The 27308-nt window shown below is 38.4% G+C and overlaps 2 protein-coding genes across 3 annotated transcripts; both read right to left on the reverse strand.

Moving 5' to 3' along the window:
- Positions 1-1444: 1444 nt before the first annotated feature.
- LOC104905667 (uncharacterized) lies at positions 1445-2335 on the reverse strand. The gene has a single exon (XM_010694268.1). It carries the CDS (start codon positions 2333-2335, stop codon positions 1445-1447), a length of 891 nt encoding a protein of 296 aa, XP_010692570.1.
- Positions 2336-9727: 7392 nt separating this feature from the next.
- Positions 9728-14958, reverse strand: LOC104905636 (probable serine/threonine-protein kinase PBL21). Of its 2 annotated transcripts, XM_010694230.4 has the most exons (6): positions 14242-14957; positions 13676-13708; positions 13163-13347; positions 11481-11670; positions 10959-11350; positions 9729-10238 (listed from the first exon to the last, which is right to left on the reverse strand). In XM_010694230.4, exons 1-6 carry the CDS (start codon positions 14345-14347, stop codon positions 9990-9992), a joined length of 1155 nt encoding a protein of 384 aa, XP_010692532.1. In that variant the 5' UTR covers positions 14348-14957; the 3' UTR covers positions 9729-9989. The 2 variants fall into 2 exon arrangements, with proteins under 2 accessions (XP_048501708.1, XP_010692532.1); XM_048645751.2 differs by lacking the exon at positions 13676-13708 and having other exon boundaries at positions 9728-10238; positions 14242-14958.
- Between the last annotated feature and the right edge of the window lie 12350 nt (positions 14959-27308).

Here is a 27308-nt window from a genome sequence, read left to right on the forward strand (position 1 = left end):
GAGGATGAGAACCACTAAACAATTAGTAAAATCAGCATACCATGGAGATTGAGTAGACACAGCAAAAGATGGTCATCTGGAAAAGCATCATCTATGGGACCGTCAGCACTTGACTCAAACTCAACGGGAAGATGATCTGCAACTACATTCTCAGCACCCTTCTTGTCGCGGATCTCCAAATCAAACTCTTGTAGTAAGAGTATCCATCATATAAGTCGTGGTTAGGCCTCCATCTTGGCCAATAGATACTTCGGCATGGTCAGTATGGACAATCACTTTCGAACCTATGAGGTAGGTCCAAAACTTGTCAAGAGCATAAACAATGGCAAACAACTCTTTCTCTGTAGTAGCATAATTGCCCTGGGCTTCATCTGGAGGACTTTGTTTTTCCGCTGACCAAGCACAGCACCAACTCTAGCGTCACACATGATCTCGAAAGGGAGACTCTAGTGTGGAGGTTGTATGATAGGGGCAATGATCAATGCTTCCTTAATCCTGTCAAAAGACTCCACACATGCATCAATAAAATCAAAAGTGGCATCCTTGAGCAACAATTGAGTAAGGGGTTTCGCAATTTTCAAAAAGTCTTTTATAAATCTGCTATAGAAACCCGCATGAACCAGAAAACTCCTCACTCCCTTGACATTCACAACAGGAGGAAGTTTCTCCATCACCTAAATTTTTGCTCTGTCCACCTGGATGCCACGCCCAGATATGAGGTGTCCAAGTACCACTCCTTCACCATGAAGTGGTACTTTTCCCAATTAAGAACCATATTAACCTCAGAACATCGTTTTAGAATTTTTGAGAGATTATGAAAAGACACATCAAAGTCAGAACCATAAACACTAAAATCATCCATAAATACCTCCATGATATTTCGATGAAATCACAAAAAATGGCCATCATACATCTATGAAATGTGGCAGGGGCTTGCACATACCAAATGGAATTCTGCGATATGCAAAAGTGTCATAGGGGAAAGTGAACGTTGTCTTCTCCTGATCGGCTGGGTGAATGGGAATCTAAAAGAAACCTGAATATCCATCCAAATAACAGAAAAAGTTATATTTTGCTAATCTTTCTAACATCTGATCAATAAAAGGGAGAGGAAAATGATCTTTCAGAGTGGTTGCGTTTAATCTGCAATAATCAATACGCATCCGCCAACCTGTAACAGTACGAGTAGGAATTAGTTCATCCCTATCATTCTTAACAACAGTAGTCCCCCCCCCCCTTTTTTTAGGAACAACTTAAACCGAGCTCACCTACTTAGAATCTGAGATGGGGTAGATGATGCCGGAGTCAAGTAGTTTAATAATTTCCTTTTTTCACAACCTCTTGCATATTAGGATTCAAACGTCTTTGGGGTTGTATGCAAGGGCGGTGATTTTCTTCCAAGTTAATTTTATGCATGCAAAAATCAGGACTAATGCCCTTTAGATTACCCAATAGCCTTCTTGTGCATGCGAAGCACTAAAAGAAGTTGTGAACGCTGGCTATATGTGAGTTTAGTACTGACAATTACAGGGCATTCCTCAACATCATCAAGAAATGCATATTTGAGGTGAGAAAGTAAAGGTTTAAGTTCTAACTTCTTTACCTGTGGTTCGGAAGTAGAGCAAATAGTCTCCATTACCTTACAATCTACTACCTTATTAATGTCAAGGCCATCATTCAGATCAAGACTTGTCTCCAATAATTCATCTGACAAAAATTGTGAAAAACTAACTCCAGAGATCTCATCGAGTATGTCAATCCTGCAACATGTATGCTCAAGCATAGGAGACTTAATAGCACCAACACCCAAAGTTAGAGAGCCAGATTTTACATCAATAACAACACTTGCGGTACATAGAAAAGGTCTACCCAAAATAATGGGAATTTGACTATCTTCTTTCATATCAAGTACTACAAAATCCACAGGAATATAGAATTTTCCAACTCTAACAGATACATCATCTAAAATACCTAAAGGATATTTCACAGATCGATCTGCCATTTGCAGAGTAATCTGTGTGTACTTTAAAGCACCCAAGTTCAGTTTATTAAAGATAGATAAAGGCATAACAGATACACTAGCACCTAGATCACACAAAGCCTTATCTATAAACAAAGCACCCACATGACAAGGGATGGAAAAACTACCAGGATATTTTAGTTTCAGTGGAATTTTATTTTGTAGAACAATACTGCATTCTTCAGTTAAAGCTACTCTATCTATCCCACCAAAATCTTTCTTTTTAGTGATCATATCTTTCAAAAACTTGGCATACATAGGTACTTGAGAAATTAAATGAGTGAAAGCAACTGTTACCTCAAGATTTTTGACCATATACATAAATTTACCAAGTTATTGGTCGGCCTTTGATTTTTGCATCCTATGGGGCAAAGTGATAAGAGGTTTTTAGTGTGTCGTTAAGGCACTAAGAACCGCTTTCCAAACAATATTTATAAGTCCTAACAAGCAATTACTAAGAGAATAGTAAAGGCAAGTCAAGGGTCGATCCACAGGAAAAATGGGATTGATTAAAGTCTATCAAGTCCAGACTACCTAATTGAAAGGTATTTGGGGGTTTAAAAGATGTTTGGTAACAATTAAGACTAACTAACAACTAGAACAAGCAAATATCACGAGTTTAAATATCAAATAAAAGACACTAAAGTTAAGGTTACTAGTATGAATAAGAACGGATGATGATTGTTAATGCGATTGTGAAGTAACAAAGACGATTATGCAAGGTTTAGTTCTCCTCTAAAATACTCGAGTCCTCTCTCGAATGGTCCTCAAGAGTAATCACTTAATCAATCAACTAAATCCTCTCTCGAATGGTCTTTAGTTAATTGATTAAGAGATTCAATAAGTTTAGAAAACCCCTAATGAAGGATCCCCTTAATTTCCATCCAATATCTTGGTTTAGAAATTAAGTTGATTCTGGGGATGATAAAAGAGTTCAAAATCCGATTTAAGAACATTTGAAATCAAAATACCAAAGTATAAATGTGATCAATATCTATCCTAATGTCTCAAAACACCAAGATCAATGCATAAGCTTCTCCATACATCACAATCACATCAACATCATATTTAAAACCCTAATTCATACTTTCACCCTAACCCTAGATTATGAAACTACTCACTAATCATGGAGTTAAAGCAATTAAACAATGAATCTATGACTAATCTAAGGCTAAACATGATTAAGTAATAATTAAACTAATGTAAATCGCAATTATGGGACTAAGCGAATAAAGATCTAGAATAATCAAAAGCAAGAACAAAGACGGAAAGAATGAAATAAAAACTAAAACTTTGAATTGAATTGAATGAAAAGTACCTTGAATGTATTGGAAATCACAAACTATGATCAACAATTCTCAAATCTCAACGGAAACTAAAGTGTTTTCTCTCTAATACAAAACCCTAAAATATTCTGTAAAAACTAGAATGAAAGCGTAAAACTAAAACTCCCCGATAAAAAGGGTTTAATGAACGAATTTTAATTTCCGGAACGCATGGTGCGGGCGCACCAAAAGGAGGTGCGGGCGCACCATGCTGAGGTGCGGGCGCACCAGACCTCAGGTGTGGGGGCACCTGAGTCTTCTGCCTCAAGGTGGAAATCATCCGTCATAATGTGCGGGCGCACAGGTAGCTGGTGCGGGCGCACCAGACACAGGTGCGGGCGCACCATGTGCTGGGTGCGGGCGCACCTGTGCGTTCTGTCTTTTTCTCCCAATTTGGCTGTGGTGCGGGCGCACCAGTGATATGTGCGGGCGCACCTATGTGTGCGGGGGAACTCTAGGCGCACCTCATGGCCTCTCACATCCTCTAGCTTGTTTCTTTAAGTCATGTCTCGCATTACTCGACCCCGAAAAGGGTCATACCTGCAATAAAAACACGAGCAAATATGGTGAAAGCATATGTGCTAGAAATTCGATCGAAATAGATCGAAAATCTAGCAAAATGTCACTATGATCAAGTATGATCAAGTGAATGAAATAGAAGGGAAAAGTGAGGAGAAAGAGGGAAGAAAGGGGAAAAAGGGAACCAAAACAAGCCAAAAGGAAGCCATAAAGTGCGTTAGAAACGCACTTATCACAAAGGTAGTTGTGGAGTAGGAGAATCAGTAACCTCCTCCTGCCGTTTCTCTACTTCATCTACTTTCCCGCACTCAACGTTAGTTCTGGAGCTATCCTCACCTTCTTTTTCATCCATAACATCATTCTAAACTGGAGGTAGTGAATCATTAGTAGGAATCTGTGGGGCATCATACTGTGTACCGCTTCGAAGAGTGATGTCATTAACAGTTTCTTTAGGAATTGGTTGCCTCGACAGATGACCTGGTTGCCTCTATGCATTATTTCCAACCACCTGAGCAAGTTGAGTCTCCAAGTGTTTGGTGGTGTTCTTCAACTCTTTGATGCTCTCCTCATGATTTTTCTGCATAGATTCCATCATTTTCATTAAATCAGACATAGTAGGCTCTTGAGAACTCGCATTATGAGAAACTTGCTGCTGATAGCCTTGGTGTGAAGGCCTATTGAAACCAGGAGGGGGGTTCTGAGGAGCCCCTTTATAATATGGTTGTCTAGAAGCATGTTGTGGTGGATTTTGATATGGTGGTTGGTAGGAAGATTGTGGTGGAGGTTGAGGATTTTGAACATTGTTGTTCTTGTAGGAAAAATTAGGATGATCTCTCCAACCTGGGTTGTAAGTGTTAGAGTAGGGGTTGTGTGGTCTTTGCTGAAAAGCATTTGCATGCTCCATCTTATTCGGATCAGGTTGACTGTAGCAACAATCATGACCAAAGTGGCCTTAAACACCACACACTTCACAAAAGGAGGAAGTAATAGGAGCCATGAAAGACATCGCATTAATACTCATGGGAGGAGTACTAGACTGCGAAGATTTCAGTGAGTCCATCTTCATGCTCAACTGTGCTACTTGTGAAGAGAACAAGGCATATGCATCAGCATCCAACTTTTTTTTTGTAATAGTCCTGGAGGAACTATGATCATTCGTTGCTAAGTTGGCCAGAAAATTATACCCTTCATCTAGCTCCTTATCTAGGAAGACACCCCCTGTAGATGAATCAATTGTACTCTTGATATGAGGTTGTAGACCATTGTAGAATGCTTGGGTGATGAACCACTTATCCAGATGGTGGTGTGGCATTCTCTCTGCAGATCCTTGAACCTATTCCATGCTTCCTTCAGTGTTTCATTGGGTTCTTGTTGGAAGATAGCAAGCATATGTCTTATTTCTACAGTCTTGGTGGGAGGGTAGTACTCTTTCAGGAATGCGTCAGATATAACACTCGAATCAGTTTCATTAACATCGTTCAGCCATTTTTGTGGCTTGTCCTTTAATGAAAATTCGAATACCATGATCTTCAATTGATCAGGAGTGACCCCTTGGTGCTTAACGATACGACAAAACTGTTGAAACCGTTGTAAATGATTTGCAGGGTCTTCAGATGGATGCCCGCCAATTGATTCTGTTGGATCATATTAATGAGAGCAGGCTTAATTTCGAAGTTGGCTTCTTGTATACCAGGCATAGTAGGGCCTGTGGGAACATTGCCAGGAGAAGGTACCCCATAAGACTTCAATGACTTAGGAGGCATGATTTGTTCTATTGGTTGTTCCGTGGGTTTTCCCTGATTAACAGACTGCTTTTTCTTATTTTGTGTCTTCTTGAGTTGCCGGAGGGTTTTCTCATGATCAGGATAAGTGGGAACTGGAGTACGTGTTCTTTTAGATCTGGGCATCAAAGAAACAAAGAAAAATGTGCAGTGAGATGGCCTCAGTTGGAACTTGAAGTTCCAATTGAGACAGCAAAAATAGTTCAAATAACCAATCGGAAAGCTATAGAAACTAGCCGTCTCCCCGACAATGGCGCCAAAAACTTGATGTATTTTAAGATATACCGCAAGTGCATGGTGTCTGTTTAGCTGAAACTGGCAAATACAGGTCGATCCATAGCGAGAGGAGTTCTACAGATTTATGCTCAATTAGTTAACTACTTCAAGAGAGAAAATTGATTGAAGAATAAATTTCTAAACTAAAATAAACTAGAACACAAAATGATGTAAGTTTATCAAATAATTAAAAACCTAGGGCAATTGATCGGTCCACCATGCTTATACCAATCTAATGACTACAATAGAGTTCAACAATACTTGGATTGAGGTTCGAAAAAACAAAGTATTTTGTTAATCCTTGATCAGGCATTAACAACTCTTAGATTAACATATGTAAGTACGGTCGCTCAACATAATCAAACCTACCTATTGTAACAAGCATCTAATGAATACAATCTTCCGATTCTAATTCTTATTAGCTAAACATAACTCATGATATTGCGCAATTACATGAATTACACAAGCATAACAAATCAACATGAATTATTCTAATTCAATCCACATATCAAAGAACATCAAACCACAATAAAAAAAAAGTATAAACATGACTTCCTTCTCTAAGCCCTAGAAATAGACTACTCACTCATGATAATAATAAACTCAATAAACACAATCAAAGTAAAGGAATTTATTAAATTAAACAAAGTAGAGAGGAATATTGAATGATTGAAGAACAATGAAAAGGAAATCAATGATCTCTATAATCTTCAAAGGTAAAAGTTTATACAAAACTAGAGAGAGAAAAACTACGTGTTTAGCCCTAAAAACGTAGAAAATAAGATAGTCTAATCGAAAATACTAAGAAGATATTTATAATTTTTACAAAACCAGATAAGAAAGGCGAAAAAACCCGTCTCGAGAGGAATTATTGATAGAATACTCCGATACTCTGAAGTATTCCATCATCTCTTCGGCTGAGTTTGCTATCCAGCTCCATGTAGGACGTTTTTCGTCCAGTATTGGTGGTCGCCCGGCTAAAGTAGCGGCACCATCTAGCCACAGCTTCATTAGGTGCTTGGACGAACAGGAATTCTGCCTTCCAGTCATGCATCTTGGACGTTTTGTCCCAAGATGTCAGGAAGCCTTGACGATTGCATACACTAAACCAGGCTCCGTCCACGGTCCTAGGAACCTGGGAGACATAGTGTATTTGGGAGAAGGCGGTTAAGGAAGGGTCAACGCCTTTCAGCTCGCAGACGGGCATAAAGATCAAGATGTTTTTTCAAGAGTTTGGGGCAAGCTGGTTATGGCCAATGCTGTAGTATTGAAGAAGGCGGCTTATAAAAGGATGCAAGGGAAATCGCAACCCTGCATCCAAAGCCAACCGGTAGACAACGAAATGGCCAGAAGGAGCACTAATTATAGTGTCTTCCCGGCTAGGAAGAACAAAACGCTACCCCGGCATAGGCATAGCTGAGGAAAAGTGTCTAAGGTCTAGACCTACTCGTCCGAGCCAACTATTGTCGGTCAGGATGAACCTAGGGTCAGACAAAGGGCCTAGGCGGCGTCTTATTTCAGAAGACGGTTCCTCTAAGTCGCTAGACAAGTTAGAGGAGACCTCCACCTCATTGGCCTCGTCCGTCGCCATATCTTGTCCGGACGGGCTGGGTTCTGAAGGCTCTTTGATAAGACTTTCCTCCTGGACGCTTTCAGGAGAAGTATTTTGGTTCACTGGCCGGGCACTTTGAACTTCGCGTTCCCCGTCAGCTGAAATTCGGCAGGTTGATACCTCCGTTTCTGAGCTGGAGGCCGGAAGGTTCACCCCTCGTCTAATGCGAGCTGTTTGCTTGATGTACACCAGATTACCCTGCACAGGTAAAGACTGGGTTGTCTGACTTTGCCGTCCATGTCCAAAATAATAATATGCATGGCCGGCCAAGATAGGCCCAACTCTAGAATGTGCCGAGGAAGAAAGGCTCCTTATTCTAGGGTCAAGACCAACCCTTGAGCGGCCGGGAATATTCGATGCAGAAGACGAATCCAGTTTTTCTTAAAAAAATGTGAAAGGAAAGTGCAAAATAAGAATTAAACAGAGGAAAATGATACCTATTGAAATTACTCGGACGGATGGAGAGAACGAGCTAGACGAAACCTTGGACGAGTTGAGAACACTTAGCGAGATCTTGGACGAAAGCTCTTTCTCTCTCTAAAGTTCTGTCATAATGGGGAAAAGTCTCTCTCTCTAGAAAATCTCTCAAAGATGTAAAAGTGATTTCAGAAACGACAAAGGGGCATATTTATATAGGGGCGAAAATGACCTCCTCCTCCGGTAAAAGTAACCGTTGCATGCCAAAAACCTTTGAAGGTTGACCTGATGAGACTGGCTAAATGGCGCCCTTTTCATCTTGAAAAGAATAAGGGCAGTTCTCGTCGGTTAAAAGAGGATACCAACCGTCTTGGCGCCTAAAGGTTAAACTTCTCTTTTAAGAGGCAAATGTTGTAGCCTGAAAATCAACGGTTGTAAATGTGACACGTGGCCCCATCACAGCCCTACAAGTGGTACTTTTCTGCTATTGTAAAGTACATGGATCATAAGCTTGTATGGACTAAAGTACTATTTTCTAAATAAAGAAAGGTGTACTAAGCCCCTCTTATGGCCCAATTTGTGTCTAGGCCCAAGTAAACACACGAAACACCTTTATAAAAGGTGATGTGTACTCTCCGATCAACGATTGCCACGTGTGATAGCTTTATTGCTTAGCCAATTAGATGCTCTCAAATTAGGGTGACATCAAGGTACAATAGTCATATTAAACACTATAAATAGTCCTTGAAATTAGGGGAAATGTATTTTTTCAGAGCATAGTACTGTATTTTGCCATAAATACTCTCTCTCTCTCTCTACTTTCTCTCTCTAAAAGTTCATTCATACTCCTAATACCTGACTTAAGCTTTGAAGGGGGAAATACCACCCAAACCTCCAGGGTGGGTCCCTTTTTGCAGGTCTTAAGGCGGAGCTCAGGTTCAGGTTTTGAGTCCAGGCATTGTTGCACGAGTCTCCTATTCTAGAACCTACTGTTGGGGATAGTAGTAATTACTTACGAGTCTAGCACTACGTAACACTTTTGGTCAAATATGTAAAGTGCTTTATTGGATTGATCAATAGAACTACATTTTCTAGCACTTTTGGTTTTATGATTTTCTCTAATTTTATAGTTTAGAGTAACATTTTAGAATATTATTGAAAATTTCCGTGGAAACGAGAATAATATTAACAATTTCTCTGAATTTAATGTAATTTTTTAATTTTTTATGAAATTATCTGAGATTATAGTTTCTTTTACATATTTTACGTTGTTATTATAATAAAAGTAAGATGAAAAAAATGTGAATCCATTCAAAATGTGAACCAAAGAGAAAGGGAATCATGGGAAAAGCGATTCAATTCCTGAGTTAAAACAAAGAAATGTCAAAGGTATCAGATTCCACTGTCCCTTATCTCCATTCCATTTCGTTTGCATTTCTTAGTTTAAACCAAACGAACTCTACGTTTATTATGAAAACCTAAACTTAGTTCATCCTTTCAGTTTATTATTTTCTTTTATTTTAAATCTTAATTGAGATTCATAATTTTTACATTTTGAAAGAACCTGCTTTGTGAAAGAGGGAAACATCACATTGTTGAACCAAACAGACAACTAGACAAGGTAGAATATGCAAAACACAACATATCAGGGGAGCAAAAAAAAAGGCAAAAGAAAAAAGAAAAGAGAACCATCTAACATACTTTTGCAATTTCTTCCTTTTTTTATTCCAATCATATATATATATATATATATATATATATATATATATATATATATATATATATATATATATATATAAATATTCATCCTTTCCATCTTATACATAAAAAAGTTGCTCAATTTCCCCTCTCCGTTTTTCTGTGTTTCACTTCCTAGTATGTTACTTGTCCTCACAACTGAGCCATTAGGAGATGAACATACAAATGCAACGTGCTAAAGCATTCATCTCATTGAAATTCTATTGAAAAAATTTCTGCTCTCCTATACCTCTACTTTGGGGAGAGGCTGTTTGGAGAGAAGAAATAACCGGCTGTTGCGACTACAAGGGACTGGAATGCGTAGGTGTACTTTGGGCAGTTGATGAGGTACTCGATGACCTGCATTCATTGACAATGAAATCAAGTGCCAGCACAATTTCACTTATTGGTGGCCTTTGGCTTGGTTCTTCATTCAAACACATGGTAGTGATAGCAATCAAGTGACGGGCAGACCGACTAGGGAACTTTCCCCTTAGTCGAGGATCGACCAACTCGAAGTACTTCCGTCGATCTTTCAAGTAGGGGCGAGACTGCAATTATTTCAAGATGAAAAAGGCTAAGTCAATTAGCACAAAATTGTATGAATAGATATCACATGATATGAATTTCCTTATATATACTTGGTCTTGTTATTTTTGAAGCAAATTATGGTTTTTCAATCCACTCACCTAATGCTATTGTCACTACAAGAGAACTTTGGCCATGTTTGGTAAATGGTTTTTTCATTAGCTTTTGGCTTTCGACTTTTGGCTTTTCAATTTGGTCAAACAGCAAAAAAAGTGTTTGGTTATTAGCTTTTTGGTTGGCTTTAAGCCAAACTGAAAAAGCTGCCTGAACCAGTTTTTTGGATTGGCTTTTGGCTTATTGGCCCACAAACTCTCTAATAAACAGCCAACAACTACAATTAATTTTGCCACACTTTTTCAAATAGCTGACTTAAAACAACCAACTTAAAAAGCCAATACATACGGTCAATGCTTCCAGCCACTCAAACAAGCCAACTAAACAGCCAAAAGCCAACAGCCAACTGTCAAAAGCCAACAGTTGATTGCCAAACAACCCCTTGTCTCCGAAAATAAAGGAAGCAAATAATTTGGGACACAAAGAGTAGCCCCTTTAACCCTCAAACACCACATTCCCCGCCAAAACCTAATAGGGGCATTGTTGTCGTTTTTGATACGTAAGTGCATGATCAAGAAAAGTGTATATGGCAACAACATAAGTTGAGAACATCAGCCTAAGAATCTTACCCAAGCAGCTAGACTCTGCTCACCGTGCCTCTTTGAAATGTCAAACGCTTTCCTTCCTGTGACAATTTCTAGTAAGACTACACCAAAACTGAAGATGTCAGATTTAAGGGTGAGCTTTCCACTTAAAGCATATTCCGGAGCACAATAGCCATAAGTTCCCATCACCCTTGTTGACACATGAGTATTGTCACCCACAGGACCGAGCTTTGCTAGTCCAAAATCTGAGAGCCTTGGGTTGTATTCATTGTCCAACAAGATGTTGGCTGACTTGAGATCGCGATATATCACTGGTGGTTTTGCTACACAATGCAGATACTCTAATCCCCGTGCAGTGCCAGCAGCAATTTTTATCCGCGTGCTCCAATCAAGGACACTTTTTTCATTCTCAGTCCCTTGGAGACAGAATTTGCAACTTTCATAGTTAGCAGGATAAAAGTTGAATAAATTACCTAATGATATGCAAAAGGCAACAAACAACTGAAAATTGACTCGTGTAAGAAAGAGAAACAGGAAGATTCGTACCAAAAAGATGGTCGGCCAAGCTGCCCTTGGACATATACTCATAAACCAAGAGTCTCTGATCTCCTTCAGCACAATAGCCAATGAGGGTCACAAGGTTGGGATGATGCAGCAAACTTAACATCAAAACTTCCACAATAAATTCTTGATTGCCTTGAAGGCTGTCCAAATTGAGCCTTTTTGTAGCAATGATCTGCTCGAAAGGCAGAACACAAAAATTATGAAAGGTAGAATAGTAGGATGTTACTAATATCAATGCATCAAATCATACAAACAAGAGTAGATTAGCTTTCAATCAGAAATTAGCAAATAGAGACTTCTAAAAGAGAAGCTTAGCTTAAGGCTTTCGGTAGCAGTGCACGACAATCTTCCTTTCCTGTACTTAACAAGTTAACTTTATGTCTCCATAGATATAAATTTCGTCAGTATCTTTGACCTTGAGGTTTGATCGTCATTATGGTTGTGCTTGGTGCAAAGAAAACTATTCTGAACTGCATATTTTCAGTGGAAGTGTAAAACAACGAAAATCACTTTTTCAAACTTCATTTTCCTTTGCTTGGTGTATTGAAAAAGACAGAGAGAAGGAAAAAAGGAAAACTTGACTGTGAAAGAGGGTGAGTGGAAGGGAGGAGAGTAGAAGGAAATAGGAAGGTGAGAATATGGAGGAAAATGTCGCAGTCTTTCCTTGCAAAAACATTTTTGTCATCACGAAAACTTTTATCAATCATAAAGCAAAACATAAGAAAACTCGGAAACTTTTCCTCCAAACTGTCAGTCTATATTTTCTTTTGAGTTCATATGGATGGGTAAAGGTGCTGACAAAACTACCAACCTTCAGGCGTCATCCCTCATAAACGACAACCTTCATTGTCGAGAAGGAAACAGCCCACTACCAGTTATGTCCCCAAAATGACCTATCACCCAACAAATTTTTTCTTTTTTTACCAAGTCTGATGTTAAACATTCTAGTCAATATTGATAAGTATCAATGCTTACTAGAATAAGCATCATTATCTAATAATCTTATACCAATGATAGACTATCAAGACTCCAATGTTTTCTCCTTCATTTAAAAGTTAAAACATTAAAAGGCTCTATTTGGAGAAGCATTTTACCTACCTTAAATAATAAGGTGTTAACATATTTTAGGTGCTAAAAATTAGTAGTGTTTGACAAGCATCTAAAATAAAATTTTAGTTGGTTAAGATGACTTAAATGATAAGTTGAAAAATTTACCTTTTCAAAACTAGGTAACTGAAGTTTTGGAAAATCTTTCCAAAATTTTGATAACAACTAATTTTGCCAAAAAAATTTATCAACTTAATCATTTAATTTTGCCAAACAGTTAAACTGATCAGTTACCTTATAAGTTTCAGCTTTATCTCATTAGTTTCAATTTTATTTTATGAGTATCGATTTATTTTCAGCTATTAATGTCAAACCCAAACTATACAAGTTGGAAAGAAAGACCTTTAAAATGAAAGCTCATAAATACTTAATCTTCCTTCTCGATTTGTCATTTTATTTGTTAGTGATTAACATTCCAAAGCAGCAAAGCCAGAAATAACACATGATCATATTCTTGAAAGCACATATTGAACTATTAATGAAGCCCTTTTTAATTATAAGTTGTGTTTGAAATGCTTAATCCATAAAATGAAATTTGGACAGAAAAGTGTATTTACCAGCCCATTATCTAGACGACCCTTATACACCTTCCCAAAACCACCTTCTCCTATCAATTGAGTCTCCCTAAAATACTTTGTCGCAATGGCAAGTTCCCGGAAAGTGAAGCTCAGAGCAGAGTAAGCACTTATCCTATCAACCACCTTTGATTTATCATCCAAAGACACTGTTCGCTTCTCAAAATCTGCATCACAAACATATATAGTTGACCATCATCATACTCACAGATCTTGTGAATTTTGATCCAGTCACTAGAGTTAATTTTTTGAAAGCCAAACTTTTGAAATGTATGTATACTTGACCACCATACTCACAAATGTGGTATATTATGAAAAAAAAAACATTGGTAGATTTGTTTTGGTGTACAAAGAGCCAAAAGGGCAATGATATAGACAGAATTTGATCTCAATTCTCAGGTCTTGGGCAGGTCTTGGGTACGACTTTGATACAAGGATTTTAACCAATTAAACTAGTTGACATCTACACAGAGGGGATTTTGATAGGTCCATTACCTGCAGGAGCAAAGGGTGATTTTTGCTTCCCATCTGCAATTAAAAAACACATGATGTCCTAGGTTAGAAAATTAACTATCCTAATAATTTAACATCTAATTGCACAATTATGCATGAAAATAAACAGAAAACCCTGAAAATGCAGGGAACATAAATCTCCTGAAGTACCATATTATAAATTATAACAAACATAGACGTCCTTACAAATTCATCACTTGCATTGTATCGATTTCCTTTTTAACAAGTTTTTACAATCCCATTCCCCAAGTTTCAATTTCTGATATAAATTATACATAATGCTCATATTCTTCTTTTCTTTTCTTTACTCTAAAGCAAATTAATATTAATACTCATATTAAGATGTATATAAAATATTAATTCTTGATGATAAGAATTTGAAAACCCCTCAACATCTTTCCCCAATGTTAAAAAAAGAAAATCTTGTAAGACCCATAAAAAATGTTTTCTTTTTGATACAATGGACACGAATAATTAAGATTAAAATAAACAATAGTAATACTAAGATAAACAAAAAAAGGTATTTTTATTAAATCATATCATTGTACCTGGAGAGTCAGAATAAGAGGGAGAGTCAGGATTAAAGAGCCTCTCATCTTCAAAATTAAACCTCTTTCTGGGTGTATTTATACATGAAAAACACCTCATAATCATCTATTACAATTTTGATAACTATTTGACCCAGAAAAAGGAATTTATGGTGATCAAATAATTGAATTAAGAAGATGAAATTATATATTTGTAAAGATGGAATGGCCCCCCCTTCAAAGGGGAAGGAAGAGAGAAAAAAATATACAAGATCACTACAGGAAAAAAAAAATGAAACGAAAAAAATATTTTATTTTTTCCAACAAAAAGAAGAAAGAATTGAAACTATTTCTGGGTGTATTATTTTAAGGAAAATGCCACAAAATTTGGAAAGCCCAAAACAAGAATATGAAAAAAGATTTTTAAGATTATGAAGAATGACTATAGAATAAAAAAAAAAAATAGTGGCAGAGGAATGGAAAGGTTTTGTAAGTGGGTGTTTATATTTGGGAATAATAAGATGATTAGGAGCAATATAGAATATAATCAGAGGGGAAATAAATGATTAAGAAAACAAATGGACTAGTAGAAATTGGGTAAATTTTGGGGTGTCATTTTCGTTGCCGCTCTGCCCCTTTTTACTTGCCGGCTTTCTCTGTTTTTCTCTCCCGTCAGGTAAAAGGAGCTGTTGCCTGAGTTTTATTTTTTTCTTCTTGGGGTATTTAAATATTTCCCTCCTCCCCTATTCTATTATTTAAAACGAGTTATATAGACGTGATTCCATCGTAAATTTTATATATCAATTTTATTAAATTTAACAATTAAACTAGATAAATTTGATCATTATATGTTAATCTCATTTGGCCAAAGCATATTCTCTATTAGTAGGTACTTAAAAATGTATGCGTGAAATTAATAGGTACTCCCTCCACTTCAGTTTAAGGTGATAAACCAGTTATTAGGCTCGGGCTATGCCCCGGATAAGAAAATTTTCATTTATTAATATTGTACTTTGATATGATATCACTAAATACAACTTGGTATAGTGGTTAAAACTGTAGTACATGAACTTGAGGTCACGGGATCAAAACCTATATTATGCAATTTCTAATTTTTTTTATTGTACATAAATTACATGAACTAAAACTATTAGTATAGATTATAGTATGATTATTTAATGATCTTTTATATAAAAACTAGAGTTGAAAGTTGATGGAGTATTCGATTATTGAAGGAGAGAAATTGTACATGATTTTTTTATATTGAAAGAGATATAGTTGTGGGTCCAAAAGGGTGTTAAAAAACTAATTTAATAATTGTGTGACCATGCCAAATATAAGAGCGTTGAAACTGATTTGAGACTAACAATAACATAACAATATAATCTTGCATACAACAGGGAAATCACGCTATAAAGGTTTGATATTCAATCCCTACTGAATGATTCATGTGTTCGTTTATGTCTGCGATCCTATGATAGATATTAGGAAATTGTTTTCTGAAATTACGGTATTTGCATTTATGAATTTCTATAGTGGTATTAGTTTTGCTTAATTCATAAAACTCATATGATCATGTAATTATATGCAAAGTTATTATTATTTTTAATTAAGGGATGATTTATTTATGGCTTGAATTTGCATAATTAATATTTGATACTAATTAATTGGAAACTATAAATAATTGGTTTATTGTGATTTATGCTCAAATAATTTTATAAAGTTTAGAATTTTTTATGCTATGGTCGAAATAATTTTTTTAATTCACTCTAAAAGTTTCGGAATTTTATAAAAATATCTGTTAGATTTAAAACTATTTAATGTTTGATTTAATTAATCATTGAAATAATTTGTTAACAATTAAAGATTTGATTTTTAATTTGTTAAATAAATATAATTTTCATCACCCACATAGATCTAAAATATTATGATAGCTGGAAATAATTTTCGGATTTTTTCCATAAAATTTTCGAAATTTAATCATATTATTAATGAAATATGGTTAAATTTTATGTTTAATTTGATTATTCATAAATTTTAAGGATAAAATTTAAATATTTGATTTCATTTATTATGATAATTCAATACATCACCTTAAAAATTATTTTCGAAATTTTCAGATTTTAATTGTTAATTTTCTGAATTTTTTGGATATAATTTATTCTTTGCCTTATCTTGAATTCTTATTAGATTTAATGTTTAATGGAGATTATTCATTAACATTTAATCTCAACAACCTTTAAAATTTGTTTGAAATACGTTGATTGATTCAAAATTTCTGCCACAAAATTTTCGGATTTAATAACCTAATTATCTCCTAAGTCTTCAATTAATTGTTAAATAAAGATTACTTTACTTTAAATTGTAATTGTTACAAAAATTAAAGAGACGGCAATCATGGCTGAGTGGACCATTGGAGAGTGTGGTGCCACCATGGTTGGCGGAGAGAGAACCGTGATATGGCGGGTGAGATGGCGGTGGGTGACGTGCGGTGGCTTGCCCTGCTGCTAGCCCGATGACGGTTGGTGGCTGTTTTGTGCTGCCGGCGAACGTGCAATGGTGGTCCGGTAAGGCCGACGGTGGGTGACGTGACCCAGAGGATGATCGTCGTCGATGACCAGTGGCAATGGATGTTTGTGTGATGATTCGTTTGTGTTTTCCAGCGAAGTAGTCGTGCTTTGTTCTCGGTGCTGCAGTAATTTAGGGTTCTTTGTTGGCTGGCAGCCTTGTGTTGCTGGTCAACCAGTCCAAGTCAATATTTTTAAAAAAATTGTTTTAAAGGAAATTTTGATTTTCTAAAGTTGAGCATAAATCCAAAAGTTTCCTATTTTGCAAATTTGTGAATAATAATGATTATCGTCATATTTAAATAACTAATTGAATGAAAATAATAAAGTTTCCTAAATAATTTCAAGCTTAAATCTGTTAAGTTTTATAATTTTTATGGAAAGTTTTGTTTGCTTATTAATTGTTAATAAGTAAATAATTTGTATTTATTTTGTTTTGATACTATAAATGCGTGGATGTTTAATGTAATATGTATGATATCATATTTTGCATATTATGACTAGTATGACCCAAATTAGGATATAGTAAATACGATCTGCGAATTGTGATATTTGAATGTAAATTAAATATGATCTGCGAATCGTTGTATTTTTGTAACTTTAAATTTTTGTTTTTTATTTAATTCAAATTATGTAATCAAAACATGAGGATCCAAGGAGTTTCAAGGATGGTGATCAATGGAGATTCAAGGGATGATTCATGAAAATTAGTTATTTTCCTAAGTATAGGGGCCATATATACTAGATCATTTTAATTATTGCTTTTATAATTTTCTTGCATTTATTTTGTTTAAATGCTTGCTTCTAAGTTTGTTTGTGGTTAATTGATTCATGTGTTCACTATTAATTAACCATATTAGTAAATTTAGGTCCCCAAAAGTAATATTGAATTTTAATTGCTTTTGCAAACAACACCTATAAAGCCTTAGATCATGGGTAATAGGTTCTGCCAAAACATGATGTTTATCATATTTTCGGAGATAATAAGGTAGATTTTTTGAAACTTACATGTTAATGTTTGGTTTAACTCAACAAAATCGCCAAAAGATAAAGTTTTGGGTTTTTAAGCTAAGAGATAGGAGTAAACAAGGAGTTACTAACCTGTCTAACGAGAATTATAATTAGTAAAGTGTTTACTTACCTCAACTACTATAAATTAAAGGCAGGGCCAAAGTCCGTTTGATTGTAGTGGGAGGGGATCTTGGTTATTTCTTTATTCAATAGAGGACTTTTTTGAATAGAGGGTAGTAGTTAATTAAAGTTTATTTAATTGTTGCTTTCTTGATAAGCATTGATTGAATCTTGCTTTATTATTTTGTTGTAGTAATCATGTCTAGTAACAACAACATCAACACCGATAATTCTACTTGTAATTTATGCCCCGTCCTTTCGAAGAACAAATTGAATGTTGGGATTGCTACTAAGAAGGATAAAAGCAAACAAGCTGCCAAGTCTACAACTTCTGAAAAGCAAAAGACTACATCAAAACCAAAAGTTGCTGATGAGCACTATTGTTACATATGTAAGAAGGTTGGTCATTGGAAAGATAGTTGCCCCAATTATATGAAAGATCAAAAGAAAGGAGTTTCTAGTTCAGATATGTATGTTATAAAAGTTAAGTTAGCAACTTCTCCTTCTTGGGTATTCGATCACTTGTGTGCTCGCACATTATTTGTGATATGCAAGGCCTCAAAAGAAGTAGAACATTGGAAAAAGGAGAAGTAGACCTTCACGTTGGCAATGGAGCACGAGTTGCTACATTGGTAGTGGGAGTATATAGTCTACTTTTACCTTCAGGATTAATTTTAGAGCTTAATAATTGTTATTATGTTCCGGCTATCACAAAGAACATTCTTTCGATTGCTGTTTTGGATTCCGAAGGTTATTCATTCACAATAAAGAACAATTATTGTTCTGCGTATTTGACTGATATGTTTTATGTCTCCGCTAAGTTATCAAACAGCTTATATGTGCTAGACTTAGAAACCCACATCTATAACATAGACATGAAGAAACATAAGCAAATGATTCAAACTTTACATACCTATGGCATTATCGATTAGGCCATATAAGCTCAAAGCGTATTGTGAAGCTTCATAAATATGGAATTCTCAAATCATTTGATTTAAATCATTTAATACTTGTGAGTTTTGCTTGATGGGGGAAATGACAAAGTCACCTTTCACAGGTTCAAGTGAAAGGGCCAATGACCTTTTAGCCCTCATACATACGGATGTGTCTAGACCTCTGAGTAATTTTGCTAGGGTAGGGTACACTTACTTCATTAGTTTTACCGATGATGTAAGTAGATTTGTATTTGTTTACCTCACGTGCATAAGTCGGAATCCTTTGGAAAATTAAGGAATTCCATAATGAAGTACAAAACCAACTAGGTAAGAAAATTAAGGCATTTTATCTTAAGAATTTGGTGATTATTTAAAGGATTGTGGAATACTTTCACAATGGACTCCACCTGGAACACCACAATTAAATGGTGTTTTTGAAAGAAGGAATTGAACTCTACTTGACATGGTTCGATCCATGATGACTCTTGTTGATCTTCCTATCTCCTTCTGGGGATTTACGCTTGAAACAACATCATTCACACTTAACAGAGCACCATCTAAAGCAGTTGAAAAGACACCATATGAAATGTAGACTAGAAACGTTCCAAAATTGTCTTTTCTAAGGATATAGGGTTGTGAAGCAGTGGCGGATCCAGCGTGGGTTCGGTGGGTTCAACTGAACCTGCGCTGGATCCGGAAAAAAACTGGAATTTACAGGGCAAAAAGACAAGATATATAGAAAAAGCGCCTAAAACAATAGAAGATTGTAGATTTGGCTCAGCGGTGTAACGCGTTGTATGTGGGAAGCATTAATGTTGGGCATAGTCCGTGTCGCGAGATCCAATCCCAGTAAGACTCTATTTATTTTTTCTTTTTTTCCCTCCCTCATGTAAGAGTTAAGACCTTTTTTCTTTTTTCTTTTTTTTCATGTTTTTTGTTTTATTTTTCTTTTGATCCTCCACTTTATGGATTCTCTACTTATCCTATCAAAAAAAACTTCTCTACTTTGTATTTTTAAAACTTTTTTTCTCTCCTTTTGTTTTTTTTATTACTGCAACTTATGTTTTTATTCTTGATTTTATTTTTCTTTTGATCCTTCATTTTATAGCTTCCCTACCTTGTATTTTTTTAAACTTTTTTCCCTCCCTTTGTTTTTTATTACTACAACTTATGTTTTTATTCTTGGTTTTGTTTTTCTTTTGATCCTTCGTTTTCTAGCTTCACTTCTTCACAAATATTCCATACTCCCACCAAGTACTAATGTATTAATAGGAAATGAATCTAATTTAATTTTCCTTTTCTTCCAAATAACTTGCTCAAGCAATCAATTATTGATAGCATTATTATTAATCTATTAGCCAAACTATATTACAAAGACCAAACTGTTGGTGAGTCGTTAATTATTAATAGCATTAAGGATTTATTAGTCAAACTTGTATAAGTGTTTTTAACGCCTTTAAGTATATATAAGTATTAATAGTAAAATTTAGCCGCACGCTTCGCGTGCATATATGACTAATTTTTTGCTCTAAGTTTAAACAAGTTCGAACCCACGTTGTTCAATTCCTGGATCCACCACTGTTGTGAAGCTTATGTAAAACGTTTACTTTGTGATAAGCTTTCACCCAAATCCGATAAAGGTCTCTTTAAGGGTTACCCAAAAGAGACTAAGGGATATAACTTCTCCAACCGAAGCGAAAACAAAGTGTTTGTTGCTCGTAATGGTGTCTTTCTGGAAAAGGAGTTTGTTACGTAGAGTAAAATTAGTAATTAAATATCACAACTCCCAAAGATAGGTTCTAAAACTGGAGACTTGTGCAACAATGATTGGCTCGAATCCCGATGCTAACTCCTGACCAGCAACCTGCAAAAAAGGGACCCACCCTGGAGGTTTGGGTGGTATTTCCCCCTCCGATGCTTAAGTCAGATATCAGAGATGTGAAGGAACTTTTAGAGAGAGAAAGTAGAGAGAGAGAGAGAAGAATTTATGGCAGAATAACAGTACTATGCTCTGAAAAACGTACCTTTCACCCTGAAATCAAGGACTATTTATACTGTTTGAAATAACAGTTGTACCTTGATGTCACCCTAATTTTGGAGCATCTGATTGGCTAATCAATGAAATGGGACACGTGGCAGCTGTTGATTGGTTAATACACCTCACTTTTATGCAGAGGTGCAGACCACCTCTACTGGGCCTGAAGTACAATGTTTGGGCCATTAGAGGGACTTTTAGTACTCTTCCTTCAGGGAAACGTACTTTTAGCCCTACAAACTGTTGGCCCTTGGTACTTTGCCTTCATGAGCGTATGCTACATGTAGGGCTCTGATGAGGCCACGTGTAAGCTTGATAGCCGTTGATTTTTAGGCTACAACATTTGCCCCTTAAAAGAGGGAGTTATTATCTTCTTGGCGCCAAGACGGTTAATCTTCCTCTTTTAACCGACCTGGAACTGCCCTTCTCTTTTTCAAAAAAGGGGCGCCACTTTGCCGGTCTTCATAGGTCAACCCCTATGAACAACGGTTACTTTTTACCGGATGGGGGGGTCATTTTCACCCCTCTATAAATATGTGACTTAGTCGCTCCTGGAATCATTTTAACATTGTTGAGAAATTTTCTAGAGAGAGAGACTCTGTAATTTTTTACTGAGCTTTTAGAGAGAGAAACTACTCTCGTCCAAGCTCTTGCAATTGCCTCTCTGCTCGTCCGAAGCCTCAAGTCATCTTTGACATTCGTCCGAGCTTTCTTCTACAGGTATTTCTTCACTCATCTTTTTTATATTTCCAAGCATATTTTAAGAAACTGGATTCGTCCTCTTCCTCGAACAATTCCGGCCGCTCAAGGGTTGGGGCTAACCCTAGAACAGAGGGCCTAACTTCCTCGGCATCTTCTAGAGTTGGTCCTATCTCGGCCGGACATGCATTCTTTTCTTTAGCCATGGACGGCAAAGTCAGACGACCCAGTCTTTACCTGTGCAGGGTAATTTGGCGCGCGTCAAGCAGACGGCTCGTATCAGAAGAGGGGTTAACATGCCGGCCTCTAGCTTAGAAAGAGATGGATCAACTAGCCCGATTCCTGCTGACGGAGAACGAGAGATCCAATGTGCTCGTCCTGCCAATCAAAACCCATCTCCTGAACTCGTCCAGGAAGAGTCTGAAAGACGAGGCTCTCCTGAGCCTAACCCGTCAAACCCCAGAGCGGCCTCAGATGAGACAAATGAGGCCGAAAGCTCTTCTGCTGCTGGCAGTGGCTCAGACGAGCCATCCACCACATCTTCTCAGATAAGGAGGCGTCGGGGCCCCTTGTCTGACCCTAGAAACATTCTGGCCGAATCTGGCTGGCTAGGACGGGTAGGTCGCCATCTAGATCACCTTTCTTCAGCCATATCCATGCCGAGGTATCGGTTTGTTCTTCCTGGCCGGGAGGACACTATACTTAGTGCTCCTGCTGGCCATTTTGCTGTTTACTGTCTAGCTTTAGATGTCGGACTACGCTTTCCTCTTCATTCCTTCATTACTAGAATTCTTTATTATTATAACATAGGACTCAACCAACTTGCCCCAAATTCGTAGCAAAATATTTTAACCTTCGTAGCCGTCTGTGAGCTTAAGGGCGTCCAACTATCCATGGCGGCCTTCTCACAAATACACTATGTCTCCAAAGTCCCCAAAACTGTTAATGGGGCTTAGGTGAGTGTTTGCAATAGGCAAGGCTTCATGACGTCTTGGGAGAAAACGTCCAAGATGCATGCTTGGAAGGCCAAGTTCCTGTTCGTCCAGGCTCCAAACGAGGCGGTAGCCAGAAGGTACCGTTATACTAACCGGGGAGCCACCAATACCAGACGAACTGTGTCCTTTTTGGAGCTGGAGGACAGCTTAGCTGAGCACCTGGTGGAATACTTGAAAACCTCAGAGTATTCCATCGATGACGTCTCCTTTAGAGGTCCGTCCAACTGGATCCCTTTCAAGGAGATGTTTACAACGACGACTTCTTGGTCGCGGCCGGGCTGAGGCCGGCCGCAGATAGAGGTATATCTTTCAAAAGTTCTAACGGAAAAACTTCTTCGTCCTGAGTTCAAGAATTTCACTTATTTTCTCTTCTTGTGCAAATTCAGCCAAGGCAAAGTTACGAAAATCTTGGAAAGGCGGCATGAGCGCGTCCAAGTTTACTGACTCCCTTTGGAAGGAGTTCAGCAAGTCCGGTGCTGAAAAAAGAGCGGACACTCTGGTATATAAATATTTTAAATATTTTTTTTTTTTTTTTGCATCAATAGATCTTTCTGACGTCTTGCTTTTACGAAGAGTAAACCGTCCTTACTGGTTCCGGACGCTTTGCCTCTCCAAAGAGCAAACCGTCTTGACAGATTTTGGACGCTTTGCCTTCGGGAAGAGCAAGCCGTCTGAAATCCATCTTTGACGTTTTGCCTCTTTGAAGAGCAAACCGTCTTGACTGATTTTGGACGCTCTGCCTCCTCGAAGAGCAAGCCGTCTGAAATCCGTCTTTGACGTTTTTCCTCCTCGAAGAGCAAACCGTCTTGACTGATTCTGGACGCTTTGCCTCCTCGAAGAGCGAGCCGTCTGAAATCCGTCTCTGACATTTTGCTTCTTCAAAGAGCTAGTCGTCCTGACTGGATTTTGGACACTTTGCCTCCTCAAGGAGCAACCCGTCATGAATCCGTCTTGGACGATTTGGCTCCTGGAAGAGCGGATCGTCCAAATAATATCTGAACGCCTTGCACTTTTAATAAGAGCATCAAAATATATCTTCAAGACGAGTTCTAACTTGCATCTTTTTTTAGAAAAACGCCCCAACGTCCAAGGCGTTGGTGGAGAAGGCGGCCTCAAAGAAGAGGTCGGCCATCGTTGGCGAGGCACCTCCTCCCAAAAAATCCAAAGGCTTCACAGCCAAAAAGAAGAAACCTTCCCGGTCTCCACCAAAAGTGGTGATCAATATCCCGGCCGAGGATGCCTCTCCGGCCACTAAGGAGAGGGGCCTGATCCCTTATGCTGCCGCGGCCGATCAGACCCTTGAGTAACCAGAGGCCCTTGCTCAGCTGAAGGTATTTGAGCTGAAGCCGGACACTTCTGTGGACAGGTCAGCTTTTTCGGGGCCGGTTGCTAAGCTGGTAAATCAGATGCCGGAGGCCTATAAGACGGCTTCCCTTCCTCTGGTGAGTCCTACTACTCAAACTTTGTTAGGACCTTGCGCGTAGGCGGACAGCCAATGAGTCCCTCCAACCGTCAGACGGTCGTAATACCCATCAAAAATACTGACAAGTAAACTCTTTCAGATACGGGAAAGGGCAAAGCTGAGGAGGCTCCAGCCGGCTCTCCCGTCCTCTCGGATGACGAAGCATCGGCCGCCTTCACGAGGATGAATCCGGACAAAAGGTAGAAGCTCAAGCTGGAGCTCTTCAAATGCTTCCCTGAGCCTTACATAAAGGGTTTAAGGGGAGCCTCTTCAGGGCATGTTGGCTACATGTCTCAGCTGGCTGCAGAGGTAAGCTTCTCTTTGGACGCTCCAAATTCCATAAAATATATATTAATTTTTTTCCTAACATTCGTCCTGACCCTTCTGTGCTCCTCCCACTTTCAGCTCTTTGCTCGCAGCATGATAACTGAAGATTGGGCGAAGGAGCTTAGAAAGGAAAACAAAAGGCTCGTCTAAGATGTGACCGCGGCCGCAGACCTTGCTCAGTTCAAAATGGCCGAGCAGGAAGTGCTGCATCAGCGGTCCAAGCTAGCCTGGGAGATGCGGTCAACCGATATTGAGTCCCAAAATAAAAGTTATCTACTTCGACTGACCGAAATGCTGGACGAGAGAGCGTCTCTGGAACGCTACCTTCTGGACGAGAGGAACTCAGTCATGACCATGGCTGCAGAGTTTTACAAGGAAACCTCTTCCTGAAGGTTAAAAATCAAACTCTCCGAGCTGAGGTTGCGGCCACAGTTGAAGCGGCCAAGGAGGCTATGAACACCGTCATAGATACCTCAAAAGAATGGGTTGTGCAGGCTTTTGGTATGATGGCCGAAGAAGAGGATATTCCCAGATATGCTCGTCGGCTGGAGTTCCAAGAAAGCTTGCACAAAGCCACCATATCAGGGGCAGAACTTCCCGTCTTCGAAGAATTTCTGAGGATGAAGAAGGAGAAGAAGATATGGAGGCTCAGGACGAAGATGACAATGATCCTCCTACCGCTTAATTTTTTGTTGTATCTTGGCCGTGAGCCACTTGTACCTTTTCTTTTTTGTACTTTGTTTTTAGATAAGATTGTAATCATTTCTTTCATATATGAAAAGCTATCTTTTTCAATCTCTATTGTGCTATGCTTTATTATTTAAGACGTCTTACATTATAATCCCATATGTGTACCAAGTACAAAAGCAACTCGCCATTATATCCTTCTGACGATCCATTCAGCTCTTTTGGCCGATTGCATTAGGACCTTCATTAATGTCCAAGTATAAAAGTAATTCGTCAACAAGTTTGATCTGACCCATTAGCTCTTTCATGGACGTTCATCATCACATAAACTTGTTTCAAATTTTAAAAACCTGCTAAGTAAATAACTTGTTCGGCCGGAACCTGGACAATCATTCGTCATTGGACAAAGACTTAGTCATTTATAAATTATGCCTCTATATGCCCCCCTTCTTCGACGAGGAACACTTATATCCTTCCTGTTGTAGCTTAGAAATCAACGGCTATCAGGCTGACACGTGGCCTCATCAGAGCCCTACATGTGGCATGCGTTCATGAAGGCAAAGTACTAAAAGTCCCTCTAATGGCCCAAAAAATTGTACTTCAGGCCCAGTAAAGGTGGTCTGCACCTCTGCATAAAAGTGAGGTGTATTAACCAACCAACAGCTGCCACGTGTCCCATTTCATTGATTAGCCAATCAAATGCTCCCAAATTAGGGTGACATCAAGGTACAACAGTCATTTCAAACAGTATAAATAGTCCTTGATTTCAAGGTGAAAGGTACGTTTTTCATAGCATAGTACTGCTATTCTGCCATAAATTCTTCTCTCTCTCTCTACTTTCTCTCTCTAAAAGTTCCTTCACATACCTGATATCTGACTTAAGCATCGGAGGGGGAAATACCACCCAAACCTCAAGGCGGGTCCCTTTTTGCAGGTTGCTGGTCAGGATTTAGCATTGGGATTCGAGCCAATCATTGTTGCACAAGTCTCCAGTTTTAAGAACCTATCTTTGGGAGTTGTGATATTAAATTTCTAGTTTTACACTACATAACATTTGGCGCCGTCTGTGCGGAGACGCAACAATGACGGATTGTCATTCATCGAATGTCGCAAGGAATAGAAGTTTTAGAATTCAGGTAGAAGACATTGTGGATGAGGAGAGGCCACCTCGTGGACGAGATCAGGCCATGCTGCCGTCCATCTGGAGGGTAGGACTGTAACTCCAGTCATCAGGAGAATCTTGACCGTCCAGTGACATGGTCACTTGGAGAATGTGTTGAATGACTTCCAGCAAGAATGGCCGCTGTCATGGAGGAGCAGATCAAGAACAATATGTTGTTTTTCAGTCTGAGTCCAGAGGAGAGACGCTGCACCCCAAAGGGCGATCCCAAGAGGTCGTCCAGGACCTAGTCGGCCACCTCAGCCAGAGTTGACTAAGCCGCCTTCCAAAGGAAAGCAGCCAGCTGTTAGTGATTCTAGGAGGAAGATGGACTGGAGGCTGGTAGTCCGTCCAGCAGATAATATCCCTCCTACTGGTCACATGATGGAGACTGATGCTAGGGAGTATTTGGAGGCTAAGAGGGCGGCAGCTCAGCAGCGTTCAGCCTCTGGTTCCACACCGTATATGAAGGATCCGTCCTTAAGACTCCCGTCCAGAACAGTGGCACGAAGCCGTGGACCATCAGCTTTTCAGCCAAGGCAGGAAAAGCAGTTTTGCAGCCAATGGTGTACATGCGTCAAGCCTTAGCTAACACCTCATCTAATCCGGTACTAAAGGAGTACCGTCAGGAGCACATCCCATTGAGGGTCAGGTTGCGGCACTCCAATCAATTGGCCAACTCCTTTCTCGGTCAGGATTATGGAGTCCCTCCTTTCCCAAAGGTTAAGCTCCCGACCATTGAACCTTTCGACGGAACTACTGATCCAGACGATCACCTATCAGCTTACAAGCATCAGATGTATGTCCAAGGGGTGGACGATGCTACTTGGTGTAAGAATTTCCCAGCTACTTTGAAGGGGGTAGCGCAAAAATGGTTTAACAACTTGCCGCCTAACTCAGTGAACAATTTTACTGAACTTAGCATTCTATTCACCAGTCACTTTGTGGCTAATCGTCAGGAACAAAAGAAAGCATGCACTTGGGTAAAGTCATCCAAGGTCCTAAGGAGGCATTGAGAGGTTATGTGAAGAGTATTCAATCTAGAAGCATTGCAGATCCAAGATCTAATGCAGGTGTGGCGTTTGACGCCT

This window comes from Beta vulgaris, chromosome 1 (genome assembly GCF_026745355.1).
Source record: "Beta vulgaris subsp. vulgaris cultivar EL10 chromosome 1, EL10.2, whole genome shotgun sequence".
Classification (NCBI taxonomy): Eukaryota; Viridiplantae; Streptophyta; class Magnoliopsida; order Caryophyllales; family Amaranthaceae; genus Beta; species Beta vulgaris.